This window comes from Carcharodon carcharias, chromosome 20, assembly GCF_017639515.1.
Source record: "Carcharodon carcharias isolate sCarCar2 chromosome 20, sCarCar2.pri, whole genome shotgun sequence".
Taxonomy (NCBI): Eukaryota; Metazoa; Chordata; class Chondrichthyes; order Lamniformes; family Lamnidae; genus Carcharodon; species Carcharodon carcharias.
The window spans coordinates 28,469,964-28,492,437 of NC_054486.1; the positions used below are offsets into that span (position 1 = coordinate 28,469,964).

The window sequence follows — 22,474 nt, forward strand, 5'->3', positions numbered from 1 at the left end:
CCTTGCCCATGTTTGATCTGATGCCATGCAGCTTCATGGCAATTGTCTTTAAGGTATGATGCCGTGAGGATGATCACGTCAGGTTGTTGCTTGACTAGTTTGTGAGACGGCCCTCCAATTTTTGCACTAGCCCCCAGATGTTAGTATGGAGGACTTCACAGGGTGGGCAGGATGAGTTTGCTGTCATCACTTCCAGTGCCTAGGTCGATGCCGGTTGACTCATCCAGTTCCATTTCTTTTAGACTTTTTAGCAGTTTGATACAACTGAGTAGCTTACTGGGTCACTTAAGAGTCAACCACATTGCTGTGGGTCTGGTGTCACACATTGGACAGATCAGGTACGGACATCAGATTTCATTCCCTAAAAGGACATTAGAGAACCAGATCGTTTTTTGTTTTTTTTTTTTTACAACAATCGACAATTGTTTCATGATCATCATCAGACTTTTAATTCAAATTTCACCATCTGCCATGCTGGGATTCAAACCCTGGTCCCCAGGGCATTACCCTGAGTCTCTGGTTTACTAGACATGTGACAATACCACTATGCCACTGCCTCCCCCTAAATGACTGATTTTTTATTCTGAGTCTATGGCCCATAAGTTCTGGATACCTCAGCCAAGAGAAATATTTTTACTGCATCCACCCTGTCAAGCCCCTTAAGCATTTTTTATGTTTTAAGGAGACCATCGTTCATCCTTCTAAACTCTAGGGAATAAAAGCCTCAGCTATAGGTTTCAAGTAGATTGCAAGAGCAGCCAACATGCCAAGGTACACTACTACAAATGGTCATCAGAATCACTGTGGCCATATTTCCCTGTGCTAATCATCACAGTTCAAAAATAATGCGGGTTATGTAGAAAACTTGGCACAGTGACTAACAATTCTGATTTCAGTACTGACAACTAACTTTGTTCTCTCAATCTATAACTTTCAAGCTGTCAGCAATTCAAGAGATGAAAAATGAATGCTGCTTTCAGTCGCAGCTTAGCTTTGTACTGACGTTCGGAGTGCTGAAGTCAGCAATAAATATTCCTGTCATCCTGCATCATCTTAACGCTTCTCTAATTGTCTCCAGTTCCCAGTCTCTTCTCCGTAACTACCCAAGACACTGCAAAGATTGGCAATTTGCTACAGTAAAATCAATATAAAATAGATCACAATCACTAGTCTGAAATACAAGCTTCCTTGAAGCCAAGACACCAGTGGACCCATCTCGGATCAACCATTAGACGTGGTTCACTCCTGTCATCCTCCAACTCCAGCTTCAATTTCATATGGACTAGGCATTTGACACAGGGAAGGAGGGACTAAGACCTGCCCCAGTCTCTCATTCTAAGGAATGTCCAGTTAAGTAACAACAAAGGTTAGTGTCCACCTTAGAGATCAGATCAACACAACGTGGCTGACCCCAGCAACAAAGCAGATGGGCAATAATAGATCACTAAAAATGCCCAGGCAACCTGGTGACAGGTCATCCAACCTATATCACAGTTTCTGAACAAACCTCCAGCACTGGATAATTAATGGTTGGGAGGGGTGGGAAAATTGGTGGTGGGTGGGAGATCAATACAGGGTGATTAGTGTTTGTGAGGGGGATGAGTGAACAATGGGTGGTGCATACGTGGTGTGCAAGAGGAGTTGAAATCAGGGCTCAATCTAATTCCATTCTGACTTGATCTATGTCAAGGGCAAATTATTGCTGCTCAGCCAACAAACAGTTTTGCGCAGCATTGTATTCATCTAAAATACACCCAGAATAAACATTGAGGGCAATCACACTTATATCTGAATTACCCCACTGCAGCACATGTGCTGTGAAATCATTAGGTATTAAAATGAGCAGAGTGGATTGACAGATTTCTTGAACCATACCTCAGTCAGAGTTCCACAGGCAAGTCCACCGTGAAGGACCTTGTCGAGTTCAGTCAGTGAGGTGGGGAAAAAAGCAGTGGAGGGTTGAGAACATCTTTCTGCTTTCATATCAAGTGCCTGATAATAACAGAACCAAATGTTTAAATCAAACAGCAGCCCACCAGTAACTTCAGTTATCAGTCGACAAGTTAAATTAAAAACAGGATCAGATTTAAACCACCTGGAAGAACAACAGGCAGGTAAACCAGGTGGATTATATAACAGGTGTGCAATCTGCCAGTTTTAGGATCTGGGCAGCAAAATGATAATTTGATCCATGGTTATTTGCTTTGTTGCCTCAATTTTCTCCTGTGTCCTGAAAATTCCAACTCCTGCCACGATATGGTTCGAAAGGCCTCGATTGTCCTCACGCTATCCACTGCCTATGCATAATCCAGATCATGGGGCACATAACAACTAAGGCATGGCTCCAGGGATGCTGGCACTCCTGCCCAAGTATTTTTTATTGATCTAAGTTGGCACCCGGTCAAATTTTATAATTCTCATCCTTGTTCTCCAGTCCTGCATGGGCTCACCCCTCCCCATCTCTGTAATCTCCTCCAGGTCTGGGACCCTCTGAGATATCTACGCTCCTCTAATTCTGGCCTCTTGGGAATCGCCAAGTTTAATTGCTCCACCACTGATGGCCCTGCTTTCCGTTGCCTCTGCCCCAAGCTCTAGAACACCCTCCCCTAGATCTCTCTGCCTCTCCAGCTCACTTCCTGCCTTTAAAACACTCCTTAAAACCTGACACTTTAACCAAGCTTTTGGTCATCTGACCTAATGTCTCCTTAGGTGGCTCAGTGTCATATTTTGTCTTATCTCCCTCCTGTGAAGCACCTTGGGACAGTTCGTTAAAAGATGCTACAAAAATACAAATTGTTGTTAACTGTGTTAGCAACAATACTTACCAACCAATAACCTGCTGACTCAAAACATTAACTCTGTTTCTCTCTCCACAGATTCTGTCAGGCCTGCTGAGTTTTTCCAGCATTTTCTGTTTTTATTTGATATCTGATTATCCATGCTCAGTTTGAGTTCTGCCAGGCTCGCTCACACCAAACCTTATTACAGACTGGGTCCAAACGTGGACAAAAGACCTGAATTCCATCATGGCAACTTTCAACTGAGTTTTTTTTAAAATATTCATTCACAAGATACTAGCATTAATGGCAAGTTTTGGCAATTATTTCCAGAATTTTAACACAGCAATGAAAGACGAAGGAATGGCAGTGTGAGTCTAGGTCAGGATAGTGGGTGACTCAGAGTAGATCTTAAAGATTATGGTGTTCCCATGCATCTACTGGAATACTCCCCACTTGCCTGGATGACTGCAGTTACCATAACATTAAAGAAACTCAACGCTGCCCAGCGTAAAGCAGTCCACTTAACTGGCGAGGCTTCTTTAGCAATATCTCAAACCTGCAAACTCCACCACTTAGAAGGGCAAGGGCGGCAGGTGTACAGAAACAATATCAACTCCATGTTCCCTTCATGTACCATCCTGACTTAGAAATATACCACTGTTTTTTCATCATTCTGCGTCAAAATCCTAGAACTCCCTTTGTAACAGCACTGCAGAGGCATCTTCACCACACCAACAGCAGCAGCTCAAGAAGAATGCCACCTCAACCGTTCTCAGGACAGCTAGAGATGTGCAATAAATGCTAGCCTTTTCAGCAATGCCACAGTCCAAGAATCAATCAAAAAAATAATCAGCTGCTACTCCATCATGGGATATTTTGAAAAGAAGAGAAATAATATCCTAAAAGAGCATGGATGACATGAAAGGCTTTTTTGGCACAAAGTTCATAATTACTCATCTTTAGGTTGGTATTACCCTTTCTGTTCCTATTAGAATTGGTGTTTGCGTCCAGGGACCGACATACCAATTGAGCCACTAGTGTACAAACTTAAACAGCAGGAAATCTATTACAACTATTTTCAGTGTTGATTATTGCCTAAAGAAAATAAAAAAGAAAACCTGCATGTCTATAGCACCTTTCATCATCTCAGGGCATCCTAGAGTGCTTTAGAGCCAATGACGGACTTCTGAAGCATAGTGCCTATTATAATGTAGGAAATTTAAACTACTGATTTTGTCTATTGGTTTCAAAATATTTGCAACATCAATAACTTGTATTGTTCTGTTTCTATGTGTGATGAGAGATGTAAATTTTTATATTTTTGAGAGTAGATTTTCTGTGTAGAAAGCTGAGAGCGGGTCTGTGTCCAGGGTTAGTTAAACAGGGGTAGGTTACGAGAGGTCTGTGAGATCTAAAAGATGAAAGGTTAAATGTGTTAGGTTTGTGCATTTGTAATGAGATTATGGTGGGTTTGATTTACAAGTAAATGGGTTGGATCTGAAATTTGCATTGTGAGAAGTGGGGAAATTCTTTTTTTAGCTGTTGAATTTCAAAAGGGAGCTCAGATGCAATAAAGAACATTTGCTTCTTGCAGGGGTTCCATGAGTAAACAGGGAAAGGCATATTCAATTTTATTGACCCAAAAGTAGAGGTAAAATAGAAAACATGAAAGATTTTTAGATTTGGAGAAGTTGAATTTCAAAGGTATTTGAGAATGTTTGAGTCCATTAAAGAGCACAGAGAGAGACCAGAGTCCATTGAAGAACGGAGAGAGAGAGAGAGAGAGAGAGGAGAGTCCATTAAAGAGCACGGAGAGAGAACGGCGAGACTTCATGAAGAGGCATGAGAGGGCGGGGAGCAGTTGAATGGTCAGTAGGATTGGTGAGTATTATTTCTAGTCTTAAAGTAGGAAGGCTTTAGTTTGTGTTTAGGTCTCTAGTCTTTTTTTCTCTTTTTCTTAAAAATAGCTTGTTAAGTATAAGATCGATACTGGTGTAAAAAAATTTACAATAAAGTGTGAAGAGCCGGGGATTCTTCAAGTGTAAAGAGCAGGGGTACTAAAGTAATTAACTAATAAATTGAATAAAACACGATAGTGATAGCAGGACAGGTGATGTGTTGCTGCTACAGCATGTGGGAAGTCATGGACACCGAGGTGATCCAGAGCTAACACTCCTGTAGCAAGTGTTTGAAGTTTGAGGAACTTCAGAATCGAGTTAAGGAGCTGGAGTCCGAGCTGCAGACATTGCGCCACATCAGGGAGGGGGAAAGTTACCTGGACACTTTGCTCCAGGAAGGGGTCACACCCCTCAGATTAAGTAATTCCAATTTGGTCTGTGATCAGGGGCAAGAGGGCGTAACTGCAGCTGAGGCAGGTATGGGGACCCGGGGGAAGCATTCGAGGAGCCTCGGTCTCTGTGACTGTCCAACAGTTATGAGGCTCTAGCAAGCTGTGTAGACGAGAGCGGGGATTGCAGGGAGGATAAGCAAACTGACCACGGCACCGTGGTACAGGGAGCCATTCAAGTGGGGGGAAGAAATAGGAATGTAGTTGTGGTAGGGAACAGTATAATCAGGGGGAGAGATACTGTTCTCTGCACCGTGAGCATGAGCCCTGAGGGCTGTGTTGCCTGCCCAGTGTCAGGGTTAAGGACGTCTCCTCAGGGCTGGAGAGGAGCTTGGTATGGGTGAGGAGGGTTCCAGTTGTCATTGGTAAGTTGATACCAATGACATTGACATGATTAGAAAGGAAGTTCTGCTGAAAGAATCTGAACATTTAGGAGTTAAATTAAAAAGCAGAACCTCCAAGGTAATAATCTCGGGATTACTACCTGAGCCACAGGCAACCTGGCAAAGGGTAAATAAAGTCAAGGAGTTAAATGCATGACTCAAAAATTGGTGTGGAGGGGATGGGTTTCAGTTCATGGGGCACTGGCACCAGTACTAGGGTAGAAGGGAGTGTTCCAGTGGGACAGGCCTTACTTGAACCGTGTTGGGACCAGTGTCCTGGCGAATCGAATAACTAGGGCCGTACAGAGATTTTTAAACTAAATAGAAGCGCGGAGGGTTCTGGAGAGGGGATACGTAGGCTTACAAAGAAAAAGGATATGGGAGCATTGCAGGGCAGCTAGTTTGGTAATGATACCCAGAGTGAGACAGTAAAGGAAAGAGTGTACAAACATAAAAAACAGCGGCAAATAAAGTCAAAGGGGGAAAAAATCGTAAAAAGGCAAAATTAATGGCTCTTTGCTTAAATGCATATAGTATTCAGAACAAACTAAAGGAATTAACAGCACCAATAGAGGTTAATGGGTATGATCTTATAGCCATTATGGAGACATGGTTACAAGGAGATCAAAGCTGGGAACTAAATAGTCAGGGGTATATGACTTTTTGAAAGGACAGGCAGGGAGGAAAGGGTGGTGTGGTAGCTTTGTTGGTACGAGATGGAATAAGTACGATAGCAAGAATTGATCTTGGATCAAAAGATGTCGAATCCATATAGGTGGAGGTAAGAAATAACAAGGGGAAGATGACACTGGTGGGAGTAGTCTATAGGGGCCCTAACAGTAGCTATACTGCAGGACAAAGAATAAATCAGGAGATAATGAAGGCATGTAAAAAGGGCAGTACATTAATTATGGGTGACTTTAATCTTCACGTAGATTGGGAAATTCAAATTGGCAGGGCACAAGCAAGAATTCATAGGAGTGTATTCAGGACAGTTTCCTAGAACAATATTTTGTGGACCCAACCAGGGATCAAGCTATTTTGGATCTGGTAACATGTAATGAGGCAGAGATAAAAACAAAAAAACTGCGAATGCTGGAAATCCAAAACAAAAACAGAATTACCTGGAAAAACTCAGCAGGTCTGGCAGCATCAGCGGAGAAGATTCTCCGCCGATGCTGCCAGACCCGCTGAGTTTTTCCAAGTAATTCTGTTTTTGTTATGTAATGAGGTAGATTTATTAAATAATCTCAGAGTAAAAGATCCCCTAGGAAACAATGACCATAACAGTAGAATTTAGCATTCAGTTTGAGTGAGAAACTTGGGTTGGAAACAAGCGTACTAAACCTAAATCAGGGTAATTACAAAGGAACGAGGGCAGAGTTGGCTGGAGTGGACTGGGAAAGGAGTTTAGCAGAAAAGATGGTTGATGAACAATAGCAGATGTTTAAGAAAATAGTTCATGACTCACAACAAAGATATATCCCAGTGAAGGAGGAGGATTGTAGGAAGAGTATAAACCAACCATAGTTAACTAAGGAAGTTAAGGATAATATCAAATAGAAAGAAAAAACATACAACGTGGCAAAGATTAGCGATAAGCCAGAGAATTGGGAAAGTTTTAAAAACCAACAAAAGATGATCACAAAAAATGGAGAAAATAAAATTTGCGGGTAAACTAGCAAATAATATAAAAACAGGCATTAAGAGCTTCTTTAAGTATATTAAAAGGAAGAGAGAGGCCAAAGTGAACATGGGCCCCTTAGAGAATAAGGCTGGGGAAATAATAATGGGGGACCAGGAAATGGCAGAGGAGTTGAATAAATACTTTGCATCCGTCTTCACAGTAGATGACACAAATAGCATTCCAAAAATACTAAGTAACCATGGGGCAAAAGATGGGGAGGAAATAAATACAATAACTATCACTAGAGAAAAAGCACTTGGGAAACTAATGGGGCTAAAGGCTGATAAGTCCCCTGGACCTGATGGATTACATCCTAGGATATTAAAGGAAGTGGCTGCAGAGATAGTTGATGCGCTGGTAATAATCTTCCAAGAATCCTTAGATTCTGGAGAAGTACCAGAAGGTTGGAAAACTGTCAATGTAACACCTTTATTCAAAAAGGGAGACAAAAAAAACTAGTAACTATAGGCCTGTTAGCTTAACATCTGTCATTGGGAAAATGTTAAGTCTATTATAGAGGATGTAATAGCAGAGCATTTAGAAATGCTTAACATAATCAAGCAGAGACAGCATGGCTTCATGAAGGGGAAATCATGCCTGACAAACTTATTAAAATTCTTTGAGGAGGTAACAAGCAGGAAACATAAAGGGGCACCAGCAGATGCAATATATTTGGATTTCCAAAAGGCGTTTGATACTTAATAAGAGCCCATGGTGTTGGGGGTAGTATACTAGCATGGATAGAGGATTGGCTAACTAATAGAAGACAAAGTTGGGATAAGGCGGGTATTTTCAGGATGGCAAACTGTAACTAGTGGAATGCCACAGGGATCAATGCTGGGGCCACAATTATTTACAATATACATTAATGACTTGGATGAGGGAAGTGAATGCACTATCATCAAGTCTGCGGATGACACAAAAATAGGTGGGAAGGCAAGTGGTGAAGATGACACAAAGAGTCTACAGAGGGATATAGGCAGGTTGAGTGAGTGGACAAAAACTTGGCAGATGGAATATAATGTGGGAAAATGTGAGGTGCCAGAAAGGTAGTTTAATTGTGTGCTTTTGATCAAGCTTGTTTTTTGGAAGTTGTTCTGTGAGGCTGTTTTAACTGTGTAACTTTTATCTTGTGCACTTAAGTTTTCTTTTCCTTTTTAACAAATCTTTTAATTTTAAAAATTCTAAAGGTGTTACTGGAGTTCTATGCTTTTGAGGTCAGTAGCTCTTCCTCCTCGTTTTCACAGTAAAAAATGGTTTATGATCAGCGAGACAGGCTTCACTGTGGGTACTTTGTTTTTGTTTCAGACTTCACTCTGGAGCCTGGCTTGCTCAGCAATAACATCAGCTGTGGCCACAACATATGTAATTAAGTTACTTCTTAATTTTTGCCTCATTACACTCCTAGGAATATTTTCCTATGTTAAGTGTGCAATACAAATGCAAGTTGTCAGTAATACTGCAAATAAATATATTAGTTCTAGACTGACTTCAATCTAACATCTAACAGTGTGCTACCTACTATTTTTCAGGAATAAACAAGAGAATGCAGTGAGCAGTCTACATCATTGAAAGTTATTATTATAGGGCCTGTAGTATACTAGGCCATTCACAGCATGTCTAAAGGCACAAGGATATGGTGTTGGTCGAATACAAAATGTATTCTTGCTGTGAACACAGCAAGTGAGGAGTGTTCAGGCAGAAGTTGGAATAACGAGTGAGTTTATGCCCACAATTCCCATCTCAGTCATGCTGTAAAGAGGCAGCGAAAGGAAGGCAAGGTGCTTTAGAGGGAGACAAATTTATTTCTTTTTTAAAAAAAAACAGCCGGGATCAGGTGGGCGCGGGAAGAGCAGGGTAGTGGGACTAATTAAATTGCTCTTCCAGAGAGCCTAGACAGGTACAATAGATCCAAATGCATCCGTCAGTGCTGTATGGTTCTGTAACACAGCACATATTCTCCATCAGCACCTTTAAGAATCGATCAAAGAGCAATCTATCTCATGTGAAGGTTTCATCCTCAAAAACTGAGGAACAACATGCTCAGCAGGGTAGAGAGCAGAAGGAAACAGAAATCAAGGAACAAGTTACAAAATTAGAAGCCAATACCGAACATTATTCGCAATGAATTAACAGTCTTCACTTACAGTGACCATTTTAGGAGCACAAGACCTGCTAACAGTTTTTGCTAGTGCAGAAATCTTCTGGATACATTGACCAGTGAACCTCATTAACTCCAGGGGAGAAAGGGATAGAAAGTCCTGTTAAAAATCAAAGACACAGTCTTAAAACCGAGTGATTACAAATTTGTTAAGTGACGGGATGGGTACAAAAATTGGGGTAGAGGCAACCATAGGTTGTACTTATGTAGTGCCCTTAATAAAGTAACATTTCCAAAATAAACCCTCCAAACACCAAACAAAATTTCAGAGAAAGTTAAAGGAGATAGTCAAAGAGGAAGGCCTGGAAGGTGGATAAAGATAGTGCAAAGCCAATTGGTTTGGAATGAATAAAGACTTGCATTCATTTCACATCTTTCATAACCTCAGAGTATCCCAAAGCATTTTATAGCCAATTCTGTACTTTTTGAAGTGTAGTCACTGTCAACGTTCCCATTAAGCTGTGTGGCTACACAGCAACCTGAAAGCCCCGAGCAGGCTGTGCACAAGTTGGTCCCTTTAAATTACTGCACGTGTGCAGCAGCACAAAAGGTTTTAAAGGGATAGTGCACCTGAAGACATTGGCATGCAGTCAAGAATAAGTTACAGAGAATATTGTTAGTTATATTATCAGAAACGTGGCCACAAGTACGTGCAGTGAGGTTCCAAAAACAGGAAAGTGATAATGACAAAAGAATTTTTTTCAATGATGTTGGTTGAGGGATAAATAATGACCTCAATACTAGGGAAAAATCTTTCCTTTTCTTCAAATAATGCTACAGGATCCTCTAGACCCATCTGAGAAGGCAGATGCAGCCTCGGTTTAATGTGTCATCCAAAAGTGGCATCTCTGACAACGCAGCAGTCGCACTCCCTGGGTCAGTCTAGATTGTGTGCTCAAGTCCTTAGAGTGGGACTTGAACCCATAACCTTCTGACTCAGAGGTGAGTGTGCAAACACCTGAGCCAGAAATGAAAGTTTGAGTGCAGGCCCATGTTGGAAGAAGCTTCAATCACAGATGCTGAAGCTGAGGGAGCAGAGATAATTCAAACTCAGAAGAGAGAAGGTGGAAAGCAGGGCTGAACAACATTACAGAACCAGAATGAAGCGAGGCCAGAGAGAAACACTGTAAACCATAACAAGGATTTTGAAATTGACATATTGCAGTTTGAGAAGCCAATTGTCAAGGATTGGAGTCAAGAATGTCCTCTTGGAGTGGCGTCAAAGGCAACTTCTGCAAAAATGTCCTAAGGGCACCAACTCCTCGAACAGAATGGACGGAACTGGAAAAAGGAACCTCAATGAGAGTGAGCAATGCTAAAGTTCTTCATTAGTCTATGGGGCCACGAATGAGGTTTGCTACAGCATACAGCAATTTGCTATAAGTAATTTATGTTTACTACAGTATCACTCAGCACCATTCCAGTCCAGTCAATGTCTTACCTGACAGTTTACAATCTGGTATTTGCTAAGCCTCTCACACATATCCAAAGGTAAGCCAGTCCTCTTCAGCTTTTTATTTGCCATGTTTTGCAACCTAGTTTAGGAAAATGAAATTATATTGAACCAGATGCAAACGTCTGCACTATTGCATTAATGAACAACGCCACACAAATTGATCCCACATGCTCATCCAATACCCACATACACATATGCTTCCCACAGGAGTTATAAATCAGCAAGCCAGGCATGCCAACTGCCTTGGGACATTCTTACCATTTTAAAGGCAATATATGAATACAAGTTGTTGAATGTAATCTCTGGCTGATTTGTACCTTCCCATGGACCAGGACACTGTTGCTGAATGTAATGTGCCGCTGAGATCTGCTGCCTCAACAAGGGGCAGGGGACACCAGGGATCTTCTTGGTCGAATGTCCTGTTCTCTCCGAGTTTGCAGAAACGCCAAACAGATCACTCAATGCGGGTTAAACCCCCGATTTTAATTTGCCCCTAGTAAAATTATGCCACACCATGAATAAATCAGATGAAATGTTCAACACGTTGAGAATATCAGAACTATTCAAATGAGATTTTACACCATTTGTGTTCTAAGGTGGTTTGTGGCAGCAAGAGAAATTACCACTAAAATAAAAGCAAAATGCTGCAGATGCTAGCAATCTAAAATAAAATAACAGAAAATGACGGGAAAACTCCGCAGAAATAACCAGACCGGGAGAAATGACCCTTGTACCACGCCCCCGCCCCCAGGACACAGTGACTGACGCTGGTCGCTCCCCTACGGGCCCAATAATTGCGGCCGAGATTCCCCCACCGGACTCCAGCTCTCTACCCTCCACCCATGAAGCACTCATTTAGCATTTCCCGGGTAGTTCACTTGCTAATAAATCTGCGCTCCTATTGGTGTCGGCTCTTAAGTACCGCCAATCCCCATGCAGAATATCAGATGGGCGCGCGGCAATGTCCAAAAGTCGCTCTGCTATTGGCTCTCAAGTTTAGCATCTCCCCCAATCGCCGAGCAGAAAATCCAAAAGTACGCACCCGCGAGATAGGTTTCCAGCCGTAGCCAATCACAATGTAGAAGGTAAAGAGCGGACCCGGGGGGAAGAACTTCAGCAGCTCGCGTAGTAAGAATTAAGCGTTACTGCGCACGCGCACTACATTGCCGGCTGCAGTTACCTTGGGAAAAACTTAGCAATTTTTGTTGGGGAGGTGGCGGGGTTCTTTCCCCCACAAAGGAGAAAGGCCTAAATGGCCAAGTGGTTATGGTACTGGGTTTGTAATCCCAAAATCAAGAGTTCAAATCTCACAATGGCAAACTATGAAACAATGTAACTTCATCTAAATAGGAACAGATGGAAACGTGTTTGTATTCGAAAGAGTTACCTTGGGAACTGTGGCGTCTTCTATCTCCCTTTATAATGCTGGAGCCTTGAGTCCCCTCTCTATTTAAAATCCTCTCTTAAAACGCATCTTTTTGACCCAAGATAAAAACAAAATACTGCTGGAAATTTTAAACAAAAACAGAAAATGCTGGAAAAACTCAGGAGGTCCAGCAGCATCTGTGGAGAAAGAAAGAGTTTACGTTTCGAGTCCGTGTGACTCTAAGAAGGGTCATGCGGACTTGAAACGTAAACTCTGTTTCTCTCTCCACAGATGCTGCTGGACCTCCTGAATTTTTCCAGCATTTTCTGTTTTTGTCTCTGAGCTAATTTTGGCCAATAGTACAAATGGCAGTCCCAATTCCAATTAGCACCGAACATTCTCCACTCTTACAGGAGATCTTCACGCTTTATATTTCCTACTAAGAGGAACGCATTCCCTCCAACCTGCCCCAATTCAATAACTGCACTCCCTGTTCCCCTACATTGTGGGCAAATAGTGGTGGTGTGTTTCCACTGCTCCGTGAATTGAGGATTTGGGGGGAATGGGGACCAAGGATTCTCACCTGAAAAACCAAGGTGGAAGGTTTTTCCATTGAGGTTTATAGAATGCTTCACCACAATTGGGTATTCACAGAGGCTAGACATGAATTGAAATGGAATTGGATAGAAATATAAAATTATCTGCAGCGAAGGGAGTATAACACAGAGCACGGGCCTTCTCCTGTACTACCATTCTATGAAATCTCTACTGAGTCTGCATCCAGGAATGGTTCAGAAATGTTGATGCTGGGCTGATTTAGGAGGCTGTTGCTCTGTGAGGAGTGCAATGGTGGATGAGTATTTACTGACCTAATTTTATTGAAGGCAACTGCATGTTTGCATACCTCTCCGGCAGCTATTCATCTTTTGAAACAATAGTTTGTGCCTTGGTGCTCAACTCTGTTCATTGAAACTGGAATGTCTCCTCCATGATGCAAGCCTGAGCAAAATTTATGGAGACTCAGGGCTGCCCAAACATTAGATTCCTCCTCTCGACCCCACTGATCGAGTCCAAAGGAATGCAGAGCACTATGCTTGGCACTGGCTTGTTTGTAGGAGTTGCTGGAAAGATGAAAGAGCTGGACTCCACCCCAGCCTTCATCTCTCCTGAGGTATTCACAAGGCAGTGGGGCTATTTGCAGAGTTGGGAGTTTGATTCATGAGTACCAGGGTGTGTCCACATGCTGATGGGCCTGCATGCTGCATGTCTAGGGGCTAAACCTTCTCCTAATTGCTCTGAAACCTGGGGCCCAGTTTCTGCATGTCACTATCAGGACACACAGCAGAGTACTTGCCTATGGATGGGGTTATGTAATGCAGCAAGAGGCTTATGCATTCAGCTCTCCCTTTCACATTGCTGCTAGCCAGCAATGTTAGCTGAAATTGAGAAGCACGCTAACTCCCTTCACCCACACACTTGATGCATCACATCGATCTGTTGGACACACTTGCTATTGCTACGACGTTGTTGTTGCACTCCAGGGGAACTGTGTATTTACTGAACTACTATTACTACTGGGCAAAGGACTATTTAGTGTCCTACCAATGCAGTGTTTACTCATCCAACATTACTGTAGGGCAACTGAATTTTGCTGGCCTCGTGCTGTAGGGTGAATTAATATTTACTGACTTTCAAATGTTGCAGGGTAGCTGTGCATTTTTTAGTTTACCATTAATACAAGGCAAAACAGTGTTCACTGTTCCATTACTGAATGCTAAATGAGTAGTTACTTATCTTTTACTTCAGTGAATGCTGAAGTACGTAATTGGCTGTATAAAAGACACTGAACCAAGGGATCCCCCCAGTGGTTGACAGGGTCCTCAACCATGTCCGACCCATCTCCCGCACCTCTGCCTTCACCCTTTCCTCTCCCTGCCAGAACAATTGTGAACCATGATAGGATCCCCTTGTCCTCTCTTTTCACCCTGCCAGCCTCCACATTCAAAGGATTATCCTCCACCATATCCGCCAACTCCAGCATGATACCACCACCAAACACATCTTCCCCTCATCCCCCCTCAGCATTCCATAGAGACTGTTCCCTCCATCACTCCCAACTCCACTTCCCACAGCACTTTCCCAAGCAATCGCAAAGGTGCAACACCTACCCCTTTACCCCCTCACTATCCAAGGCCCCGAACACTACCTTCAAGTGAAGCAGCACTTCACTTGCAACACCTTCAATTTGGTCTACTGTATTCGCTGCTCCCCCAGTGCGGTCTCCTCTACATTGGGGAGACTAAACACAGACTGGGTGACTGCTTTGCAAAACACCTTCTCTCAGTACGCAAGCATGACCCCGATCTTCCTGTCACTTGCCATTTCAACATACCACTTTGCTCTCATGCCCACATGTCCGTCCTTGGCCTGTTGCAATGTTTCAGTGAAGCCCAATACAAACTGAAGCAACAGCACCTCATCTTCCAATTAGGCATTTTAGAGACCTGTGGACTTAACATTGAATTCAACAACTTAAGATCATGAAATCTCTACTCCATCCTTACCTTTGTTTAATCCATTTTTAAAATTTTATTTATTCATTTTTTAATCCTTTTCCACCAACAACCACCCCCACCCCACCCCAAAAGAGCCATCTGTCACTTGTTTCTGTGTTGTGCTTTCAGAGTGCTGACCCTTGTTCTGCTATTAACACATTCTGCTATCTTGCCTTTATGCAACTATCAGCACCTTCTTTAGTCTTTAACACTACCATTAATACTCTGTCCTGTATCCATGACATCTTTGTCAAATTTCTCCTAAGTTCCCACCTATCCCTGACCTATTTTGCCCCACCTGCTCCATCCTCTCTTAAACAGTATAAAATCTGTCACATTTCTACTTCCCTTCAGTTCTGAAGAAGTCATACAGGCTCGAAATGTTAATTCTGTTTCTCTCTCTACAGGTGCTGCCAGGCCTGCTGAGTTTTTCCAGCATTTTCTGTTTTTATTTCAGACTTCCAACATCTACTGTATTTTGCTTTTACCTATATGAGTGAAAGTCTTTCTTTTTTCAATATTACTGCAGGTATTGCAATACTGAATGTTTTCAGACCTATTATTACTACTGCCAGAATAAGTATTTGCTCATTGCACTTTTATGTTCCTTTCGAAACTTGACTACCACAATAAATTTTGTGAAATGTTTCCAACTTTTATGGATGCTTTTTTTACATAAGATTTTTCGGAATATGTAGAACCTTTTTTAAATTCATTCACAGGATGTGGGCTTCGCTGGCTGGGTCAGTATTTATTGGCCATCCTTAGTTGCCCTTGAGAAGGTGGTGGTGAACTGCCTTCTTGAACCACGGTAGTCCATGTGGTGTAGGTACACCCACAGTGCTGTTAGGAAGGGAGTTCTAGGATTTTGACCCAGCTGCAGTGAAGGAACAATGATATATTTCCAAGACAGGATGGTGAGTGACTTGGAGGGGAACTTCCAGGGTGGTGGTGTTCCCATCTATCTGCTGTCCTTGTCCTTCTAGATGGTAGTGGTTGTAGGTTTGGAAGATGCTGTCAAAGGAGCCTTGGTAAATTCCTGCAGTGCGTCTTGTAGATCATACACACTGCTGCTACTGTGCGTCGGTGATGGAGGGAGTGAATGTTTGTGGATGTGGTGCCAATCAAGCGGGCTGCTTTGTCCTGGGATGGTGTCAAGCTTCTTGAGTGTTGTGGGAGCTGCACTCATCAAGGCGTGGGGAGTATACCATCACACTCCTGATTGTGTCTTGTAGATAATGGACAGGCTTTGGTGAGTCAGGAGGTGAGTTACTCGCCACAGGATTCCTAGCCTCTGACCTGCTCTTGTAGCCACAGTATTTATATGGCTAGTCCAGTTCAGTTTCTGGTCAATGGTAACCCCCAGGACGTTGATAGAGGGGGAATCAGTGCTGGCAATGCCATTGAACGTCAAGGGGCGATGGTTAGATTCTCTCTTGTTGGACATGGCCATTGCCTGGCACTTGTGCGGTGCAAATGTTACTTGCCATTCGTCAACCCAAGCCTGGATATTGTACATGTCTTGCTGCAGTTGGACATGGACTGCCTCAGTATCTGGAGTCGCAAATGGTGCTGAACATTGTGCAATCAATCAGCAAACATCCCCACTTCTGGCCTTATGATGGTTGGAAGGTCATTAATGAAGCAGCTGAAGATGGTTGGGCTGAGGACAGAGCCTAAGTGGACCAACAAACATGTCTCTTTTTGATAGTTAAGCCTAATGACCCAATCTCTCTTCATATCTCTCAATATCCACTTCTTACAGAAATTGATTCAAATGTCTATTGAATTACCTTTTATATTTACTTTGGTGCTCTTCCACAGCTTATTACTCATTGAAGGAAAATTTTGTCTGCATTATCCAGGGGAAAACAAGCCTAGTAGCGTCAACCATACCTCATACTTCAAATAGTCGATACTCAGAACCATGAGGAAGTGCACGGAGTCTGGATCAGATCCCTTCTATCACTGCTTGTTTGTCCCTACAACCACAACCCCGCCCCAACCTCTTTGTCTCTCTATCTCTCCGCCCCCCACACACACACCTTAAACCAGCTTATATTTCAACTCTTTCTTGGACTCGAACGCAAGTTCTGTCGAAGGGTCATGAGGACTCGAAACGTCAACTCTTTTCTTCTCCGCCGATGCTGCCAGACCTGCTGAGTTTTTCCAGGTAATTCTGTTTTTGTTTTGGATTTCCCGCATCCGCAGTTTTTTTTTGTTTGTTTTTTTTTTGTTTTTATCCCTTCTGGAGTACTGTGTTCAGTTTTAGGCATTGCACATTATAAGGTAGAATGGTCTTGAAGAAGGTGTAGCGAGGCTTAAAGAGTTAAATTATGAGGGAAGATTGCATTCTCTTGTATTCCTTGAGTATAGAAATTTGAGGGATGGTATAATCAAGGTGCTTAAAATGCTTAACAGTAGATATAGAGAATCTATTTCATCTGATGGAAGAATCAAAAAAAAGTGACATAATCTTTAAATTTGAGATAGGTCATTCAGGAACAAAATCAGAAAGCATTTTGGAATCTTATCCCCTAAAAGGCTGTGCATGCTTGGACAATCAATGCTTTCAAAAGTGAGATGTATAGATTTTCCTTAGATAAAAGTCTCAAGAGATATGGTGCAAAAGTAGGTAAACAGAAGTGAGATACATACCAATTTTAATGCTGGAGCAGGCTCAAGTGGGTGGATGGCTGCTTCCCATTGCTATAACTGGAGACTGAACAGAGGGTCGTTTTTGAAATGTATGAGCACATTACAAGTGCAAACCTTCACTACATGCACTACTTCAGATAGCAATAGAGTCAGGTGACATAGTTATAACATCAATCCCAGCAGCAGTTGGCTTATCCTGAGAATCACTCTGAGTGTCTCACCTGCCAAAAGTTTCATTCCGAGTTAGGTCTAAGGGGGAAGAACGCAATAGCATAAACAGGAATAGGGCGAGGAAGAAGTTTCCTCCCTTCATAATTTTAATGAAAAAGTACCCATGATTATAAAACAAGGAACATCCATTTATAGTCACAACAAAAACTAAACCAAAGGAAATCTACATCTCGACAGACAATTGAGACCAATAACTGCGTGTAACAAGCCCAGGTCTGTCATAGGTACTCTCACCTGGCACAGAGAGAAGTGAACTTCCACTGGCAAGCTGGGAGTGACTGTGGGAATGTTCCCATAATGCTACTTATCACCTAGAAGCGTGGCATTGTGCAACAGAGCTTTGTAAGACATGTTTCAGTTGCGCTAGTTAATGAATGCAAAACTTACCTTATTCTTTGTTAAGGGTATTAGTTGCCTATTCATTAATGTTTGATCTCTGTTGATTTTAGTTTGTTTGTTACACTAAAATTCTAAAAAAAAAGTGAAATCTTGTCCACTGATTTATTTCTGTTGGCAATTTGGGAAATTAATCATTTTTAAAAGTCATCGGTCTTTAGGGGATTGTAACAATACCTTTGAGTTTGGTGCTGTAAGTTTCTCCCACATTGTTCGGAGTAGCTTTCTTTTTAAGTTGATTCACTTATTATGTCTACTAGTATAATAGCAGACACACAGCCTAACAATGGAATCCCCTGGTGGCCTGAATCAGATATCCGTGTATTTTTCTTCAAACTTTTCAAAGGTGATCTGAATTAACATTTTGTTTTCATTCGTTTGTGGGATGTGGGCATCGCTGGCTAGGCTAGCATTTATTGCCCATTCCTAACTGACCTTGTTCAGAGGGCATTTTTAAGAGTCAACCACATTTATGTGGGTCTGGGGTCACATGTAGGCAAGACCAGGTAAGGACAGCAGATTTCCTTCTCTAAAGGAACATGAGATGAGATGAAATGAGATGAGGCCTGGTTTGAATTGTTAAGCTGTTTTATTCCATAGGAAGATGATGTGCTAGGTAATGTTCACAATCATATTCTATAGTTCAATTGGTAAAAGTTAATTGACTGAAATGATATAAAAACAATGAAGTTGCTATGCTACCCCAACTAAATGAATTCCTCAACCTATACAGACTAAATCATCTGCATCCTGCTACTTTTTTTTTAGCCTGGCAGTTCTTGGGTCATTTCTCCCTCACTGGCAGCTTCTGGTGCAAAAGAAAGATTTATTTTTCAGGTTTCTAACGTTTTCCTTTACTGTTCACAGATAAAGAGATCAAACGCCTTCCTACCCGTTGGGTGTCGGAGTCAAGACACCAAATTGCTTATTATTTCCTTATTAATCTGAGGTTAGCTTATAAGCAACTACCACCTGTGACCACCCAGTATTTTCTCTAAACTTGCAATGAAATACAATGTATTTAAAACACAATCTTTTAATGCTTTTCTTCAACATTTCTGTGGAAAAATGATCAAAAAATCCTGAAATGTAACACACTGCTTGATCCAGATATCAATATCATCTCCCACCTTCTCAGAATATCCCTCCATCCCATCCCTCACAAGACTCCCATATATTGTATGCCCAATGTGAAACAATGTCTTGGGAGTGCTTTATAAGAGAAGTGGTAGAAGAGGAATTTAAAGAGATTAAAGCCATGATCAAAGAGAAAGTTTTTTAGGAGAGCTTTGAGTCCAAGGAAAAAGGAAACATTTGCAGATTCAAGTGTGTGGTGGCATAAAGACAAGTCTCTGATGGTGGACGTGACAGGTGTATAATAGGCACTAATCCAGAGTGAAAGGAGGAAAGCGTTCAGTCAGGGACATGCTTTTGCAGAGGGTTACTCAGATAAAATGGAGAAATTGTAAAGGATCTTTAATAAGGGGAAAGTGGATACAACAAGAACAAAAATACCTGGAAAAACTCAGCAGGTCTGACAGCATCTACGGAGAGGGATACAGTTGACGTTTCGAGTCCGTATGACCCTTCATCAGAACTAAGAAATATAGAAATGAGATGAAATATAAGCTGGTAAAGGAGGATGGGACAGGTAGAGCTCGATAGGGGGCCAGTGATAGGTGGAGGCCTAGAAGAGACTGCCAAAGATGTCATAGACAAAAGGACAAAGGGGTGTTGACATTGGTGATATTATCTAAAGGATGTGCTAACGGGGATATTAAGAGTAGCAAGCAGGACAAGCTAGTGGCAGATGGCCCTAGTGAGGGTGGGGTGGGGTTTATGCAAACCTTGTTCTGAAATTATCTTGTTAAGAAAGAGAGGGCAGTGAGAAATCAACAACCAACTTGATGAAAGTGAGAATTAGGGTTTTAGCATTAGAAAAAAATTAGTAGGCAACATTCTGGAGATGGAAGAATGCAGAACACAGGCTGGTCATGGGACTAAAATACTCTGCACTTGATGAAACAGGACATTGGAGTTAGCACACCATTGGGTTCACCCTGACCTGGTAGCAAAGAGTCAAAGCAAGTAATGAAAGTGCTGGCAGGAAAGGATGTTTTGGTTATGCCATTGACGAGCTGATGGACACTTCAACTTATCCAAGAATTGATATGAGACAGGCAAAGGTGTCTCTAGGAGCATTGTCAGGGGTGTCACAGGTGACATCCTAAGTGACTGTGCCAGTGATCCTCATCATCTGTCTGCACCCTTTGACACAGTTTAGCAAACTATCCTCCTTTAACGCCCAGATCAGTGGAATTGCCCTCACCTGTTTCCATTCTTATCCATCCAGTCGTAGCCAGAAAATCACATGAATTAACTTCTCTTCCTGCTCCTGCACTGTTACTTCTGGAGTCCCCCAAGGGTCTACTCTTGGCCATCTTTCTGCGATGGAACCTGAAAAGAGGTACTAAGCCCCTCAGTTGTGTATCTGTGAGGCCTAACACTCGTTTTCCTCCCAGAATGTCTGCAAATGATTGTGTGTAAGCTGGTGGAGCAGCAATTGGCCACATTGAATTTCTCCTGCTTTTTGTGGGCAGGACATAACTGGCAAATTTTCCACTTTGTCAGGTGGATGCCAGAGTAGCACAAGGATCAGTATCAGGCATCACCTATTTACAATCTATATCAATTACTTAGAACAGGGGACAAGTGTAATGTATCCAGATTTGTTGACAATGCAAAGTTAGGTGGAAAAGTAAGTTGTGGTGGAAATTAAGCCATAAGGAGGACACAGAAAGGTTGCAAAAGGATTTAGACAGATTAAATATGTGGGCAGGAATGTGACAGAGGAATATAATGTGAGAAATGTAAAGTTATCCTCTTTGATAGGGAAAAGAGAAAAGCAATTTTTTGTTTAGAAAAGCTGAGACTGGAAAATATTGGTAATCAGAGGGACAGGGACCTTACTGCCATGAAATCACATGCAGGTAAAGTTACTAGAAAGGCAAATTATATGATAGCTTTTATTTAAAAGAGATTAGAGTATTAGAGGAAAGAAGTTTTACAATAATTATATAGGGCCTTGGTGAGACCACACTTGGAGTACAATATACAGTTTTGGTCTCCTTACCTAAAGATGTACATGCCTTAGCAGAAGTGCAATGAAGATCCACTAGACTGATTCGTGAGATGATAGGATTGTCCTATGAGGAGAGATTGAGTAGATTAAGTCTATATTCCCGAGAATTCAGAAGAATGAGAGGTGATCTCACTGAAACATACTTTTAAGGTCTTGCCTGGGGAGATCCTGGGAGGATGTTTCCCCTCACTGTAGAGTCTTGAACTAAGGGGTCACAGTTTCAGGATAAGGGGTCAGCCACTTGGGACTGAAGTGAGAAGAAATTTCTACACTCAAATGGTCTTGAATCTTCTGGAATTCTCTAACCCAGAGATGCTCAGTCATTGAGTAAATTCAAGACAGAGGGTGGAATTTTACACAAGATTTTACTGTCTCACTGAAGTCAATGGACTTTTGAATGGTTCGCTCCATCTTACAGCCTTGCCCCCACAGAGATAAGGCCATAAAATTCCACCGAGATTGGTAGATTTTTGGGTACTAAAGGAACTAAAGGATATGGTGTTGTTGCGGGAAGTTGCAGTTGAGACAGATGAGCAGACATGACCTGATTGAATGGTGGATCAGGCTCGAGCACAGGTTTTCAGTACTACAACTGGGATGTTGTCAAGACCTGTCATCTTTGTCAGTTCCAGCACACTCAGCTGTTTCTTGACCTCAAGTGGAGTAAACAGAAATTGGCTAAGTGATGGCATGTGTGATGCTGGGAACTTCAGGAGAATGCCAAGTGGAACATCTACTCAGCACTTCTGGCTGAAGGTGGTTGTGGACACTTGAGTCACCCAGCCGAGGCTCCTCAAATAGCACGACTATGAAGCCATTTTCTACACAGTGACCAAAACAGATTAAGATGCCAGTTGGCATGAGTGTGAACCTGTCAGATGGTCAATCTTTGTCCTGCCTATTGATCCTTACGATTCTGACTGGTCAATTGTCACTGTCAGTTAACGTTCATGATCAGACATCCATCAGAAGTCACAAAAGACCTCTGTGCATTATCACTATTGATGCTACTTATTATTTTGTGCAATAGTTAAAGCAACAGGGGGAGGCGGTGGCATAGTGGTATTATCACTGCATGAGCATTCCAGAGACCCAGGGTAACGGTCTGGGGATCTGTTCAAATCCCACCATGACAGATGGTGAAATTTGAATTCAGTTAAAAATCTGGAAAATTAAAAGTCTGATGTTGACCACGAAGCCATTGTCAATTCTTGTAAAAACCCATCTGGTTTACTAATGTCCTTTAGGGAAGGAAATCTGCCCTACTTCCCTGGTCTGGCCTACATGTAACTCCAGACCTACAGCAATGTGG

General features: G+C 42.1%; 1 protein-coding gene across 16 annotated transcripts in view; it reads right to left on the bottom strand.

Annotated features, from left to right (window-relative positions):
- Positions 1-22,474, bottom strand: part of rad51b (RAD51 paralog B) — a 687,200-nt gene that overhangs the window by 653,018 nt on the left and 11,708 nt on the right. For 6 of the 16 annotated variants that reach the window (XR_005946234.1, XR_005946235.1, XM_041214003.1 and 3 more), the window contains exons 2-5: positions 21,154-21,226; positions 10,800-10,893; positions 9,345-9,458; positions 1,876-1,992 (exon numbers count right to left, since the gene is read on the bottom strand). Coding sequence is in view for 14 of the 16 variants with exons in the window: in XM_041214003.1 (XP_041069937.1) it covers positions 1,876-1,992; positions 9,345-9,458; positions 10,800-10,893; positions 21,154-21,167 (339 nt within the window). In the remaining 2 variants the exon portion in view is untranslated. Of the gene's footprint in view, positions 1-1,875; positions 1,993-9,344; positions 9,459-10,799; positions 10,894-11,072; positions 11,179-17,393; positions 17,458-21,153; positions 21,227-22,474 lie in introns of those variants that run through there. The other 10 variants (XM_041213996.1, XM_041213997.1, XM_041213995.1 and 7 more) reach the window with 8 other exon arrangements.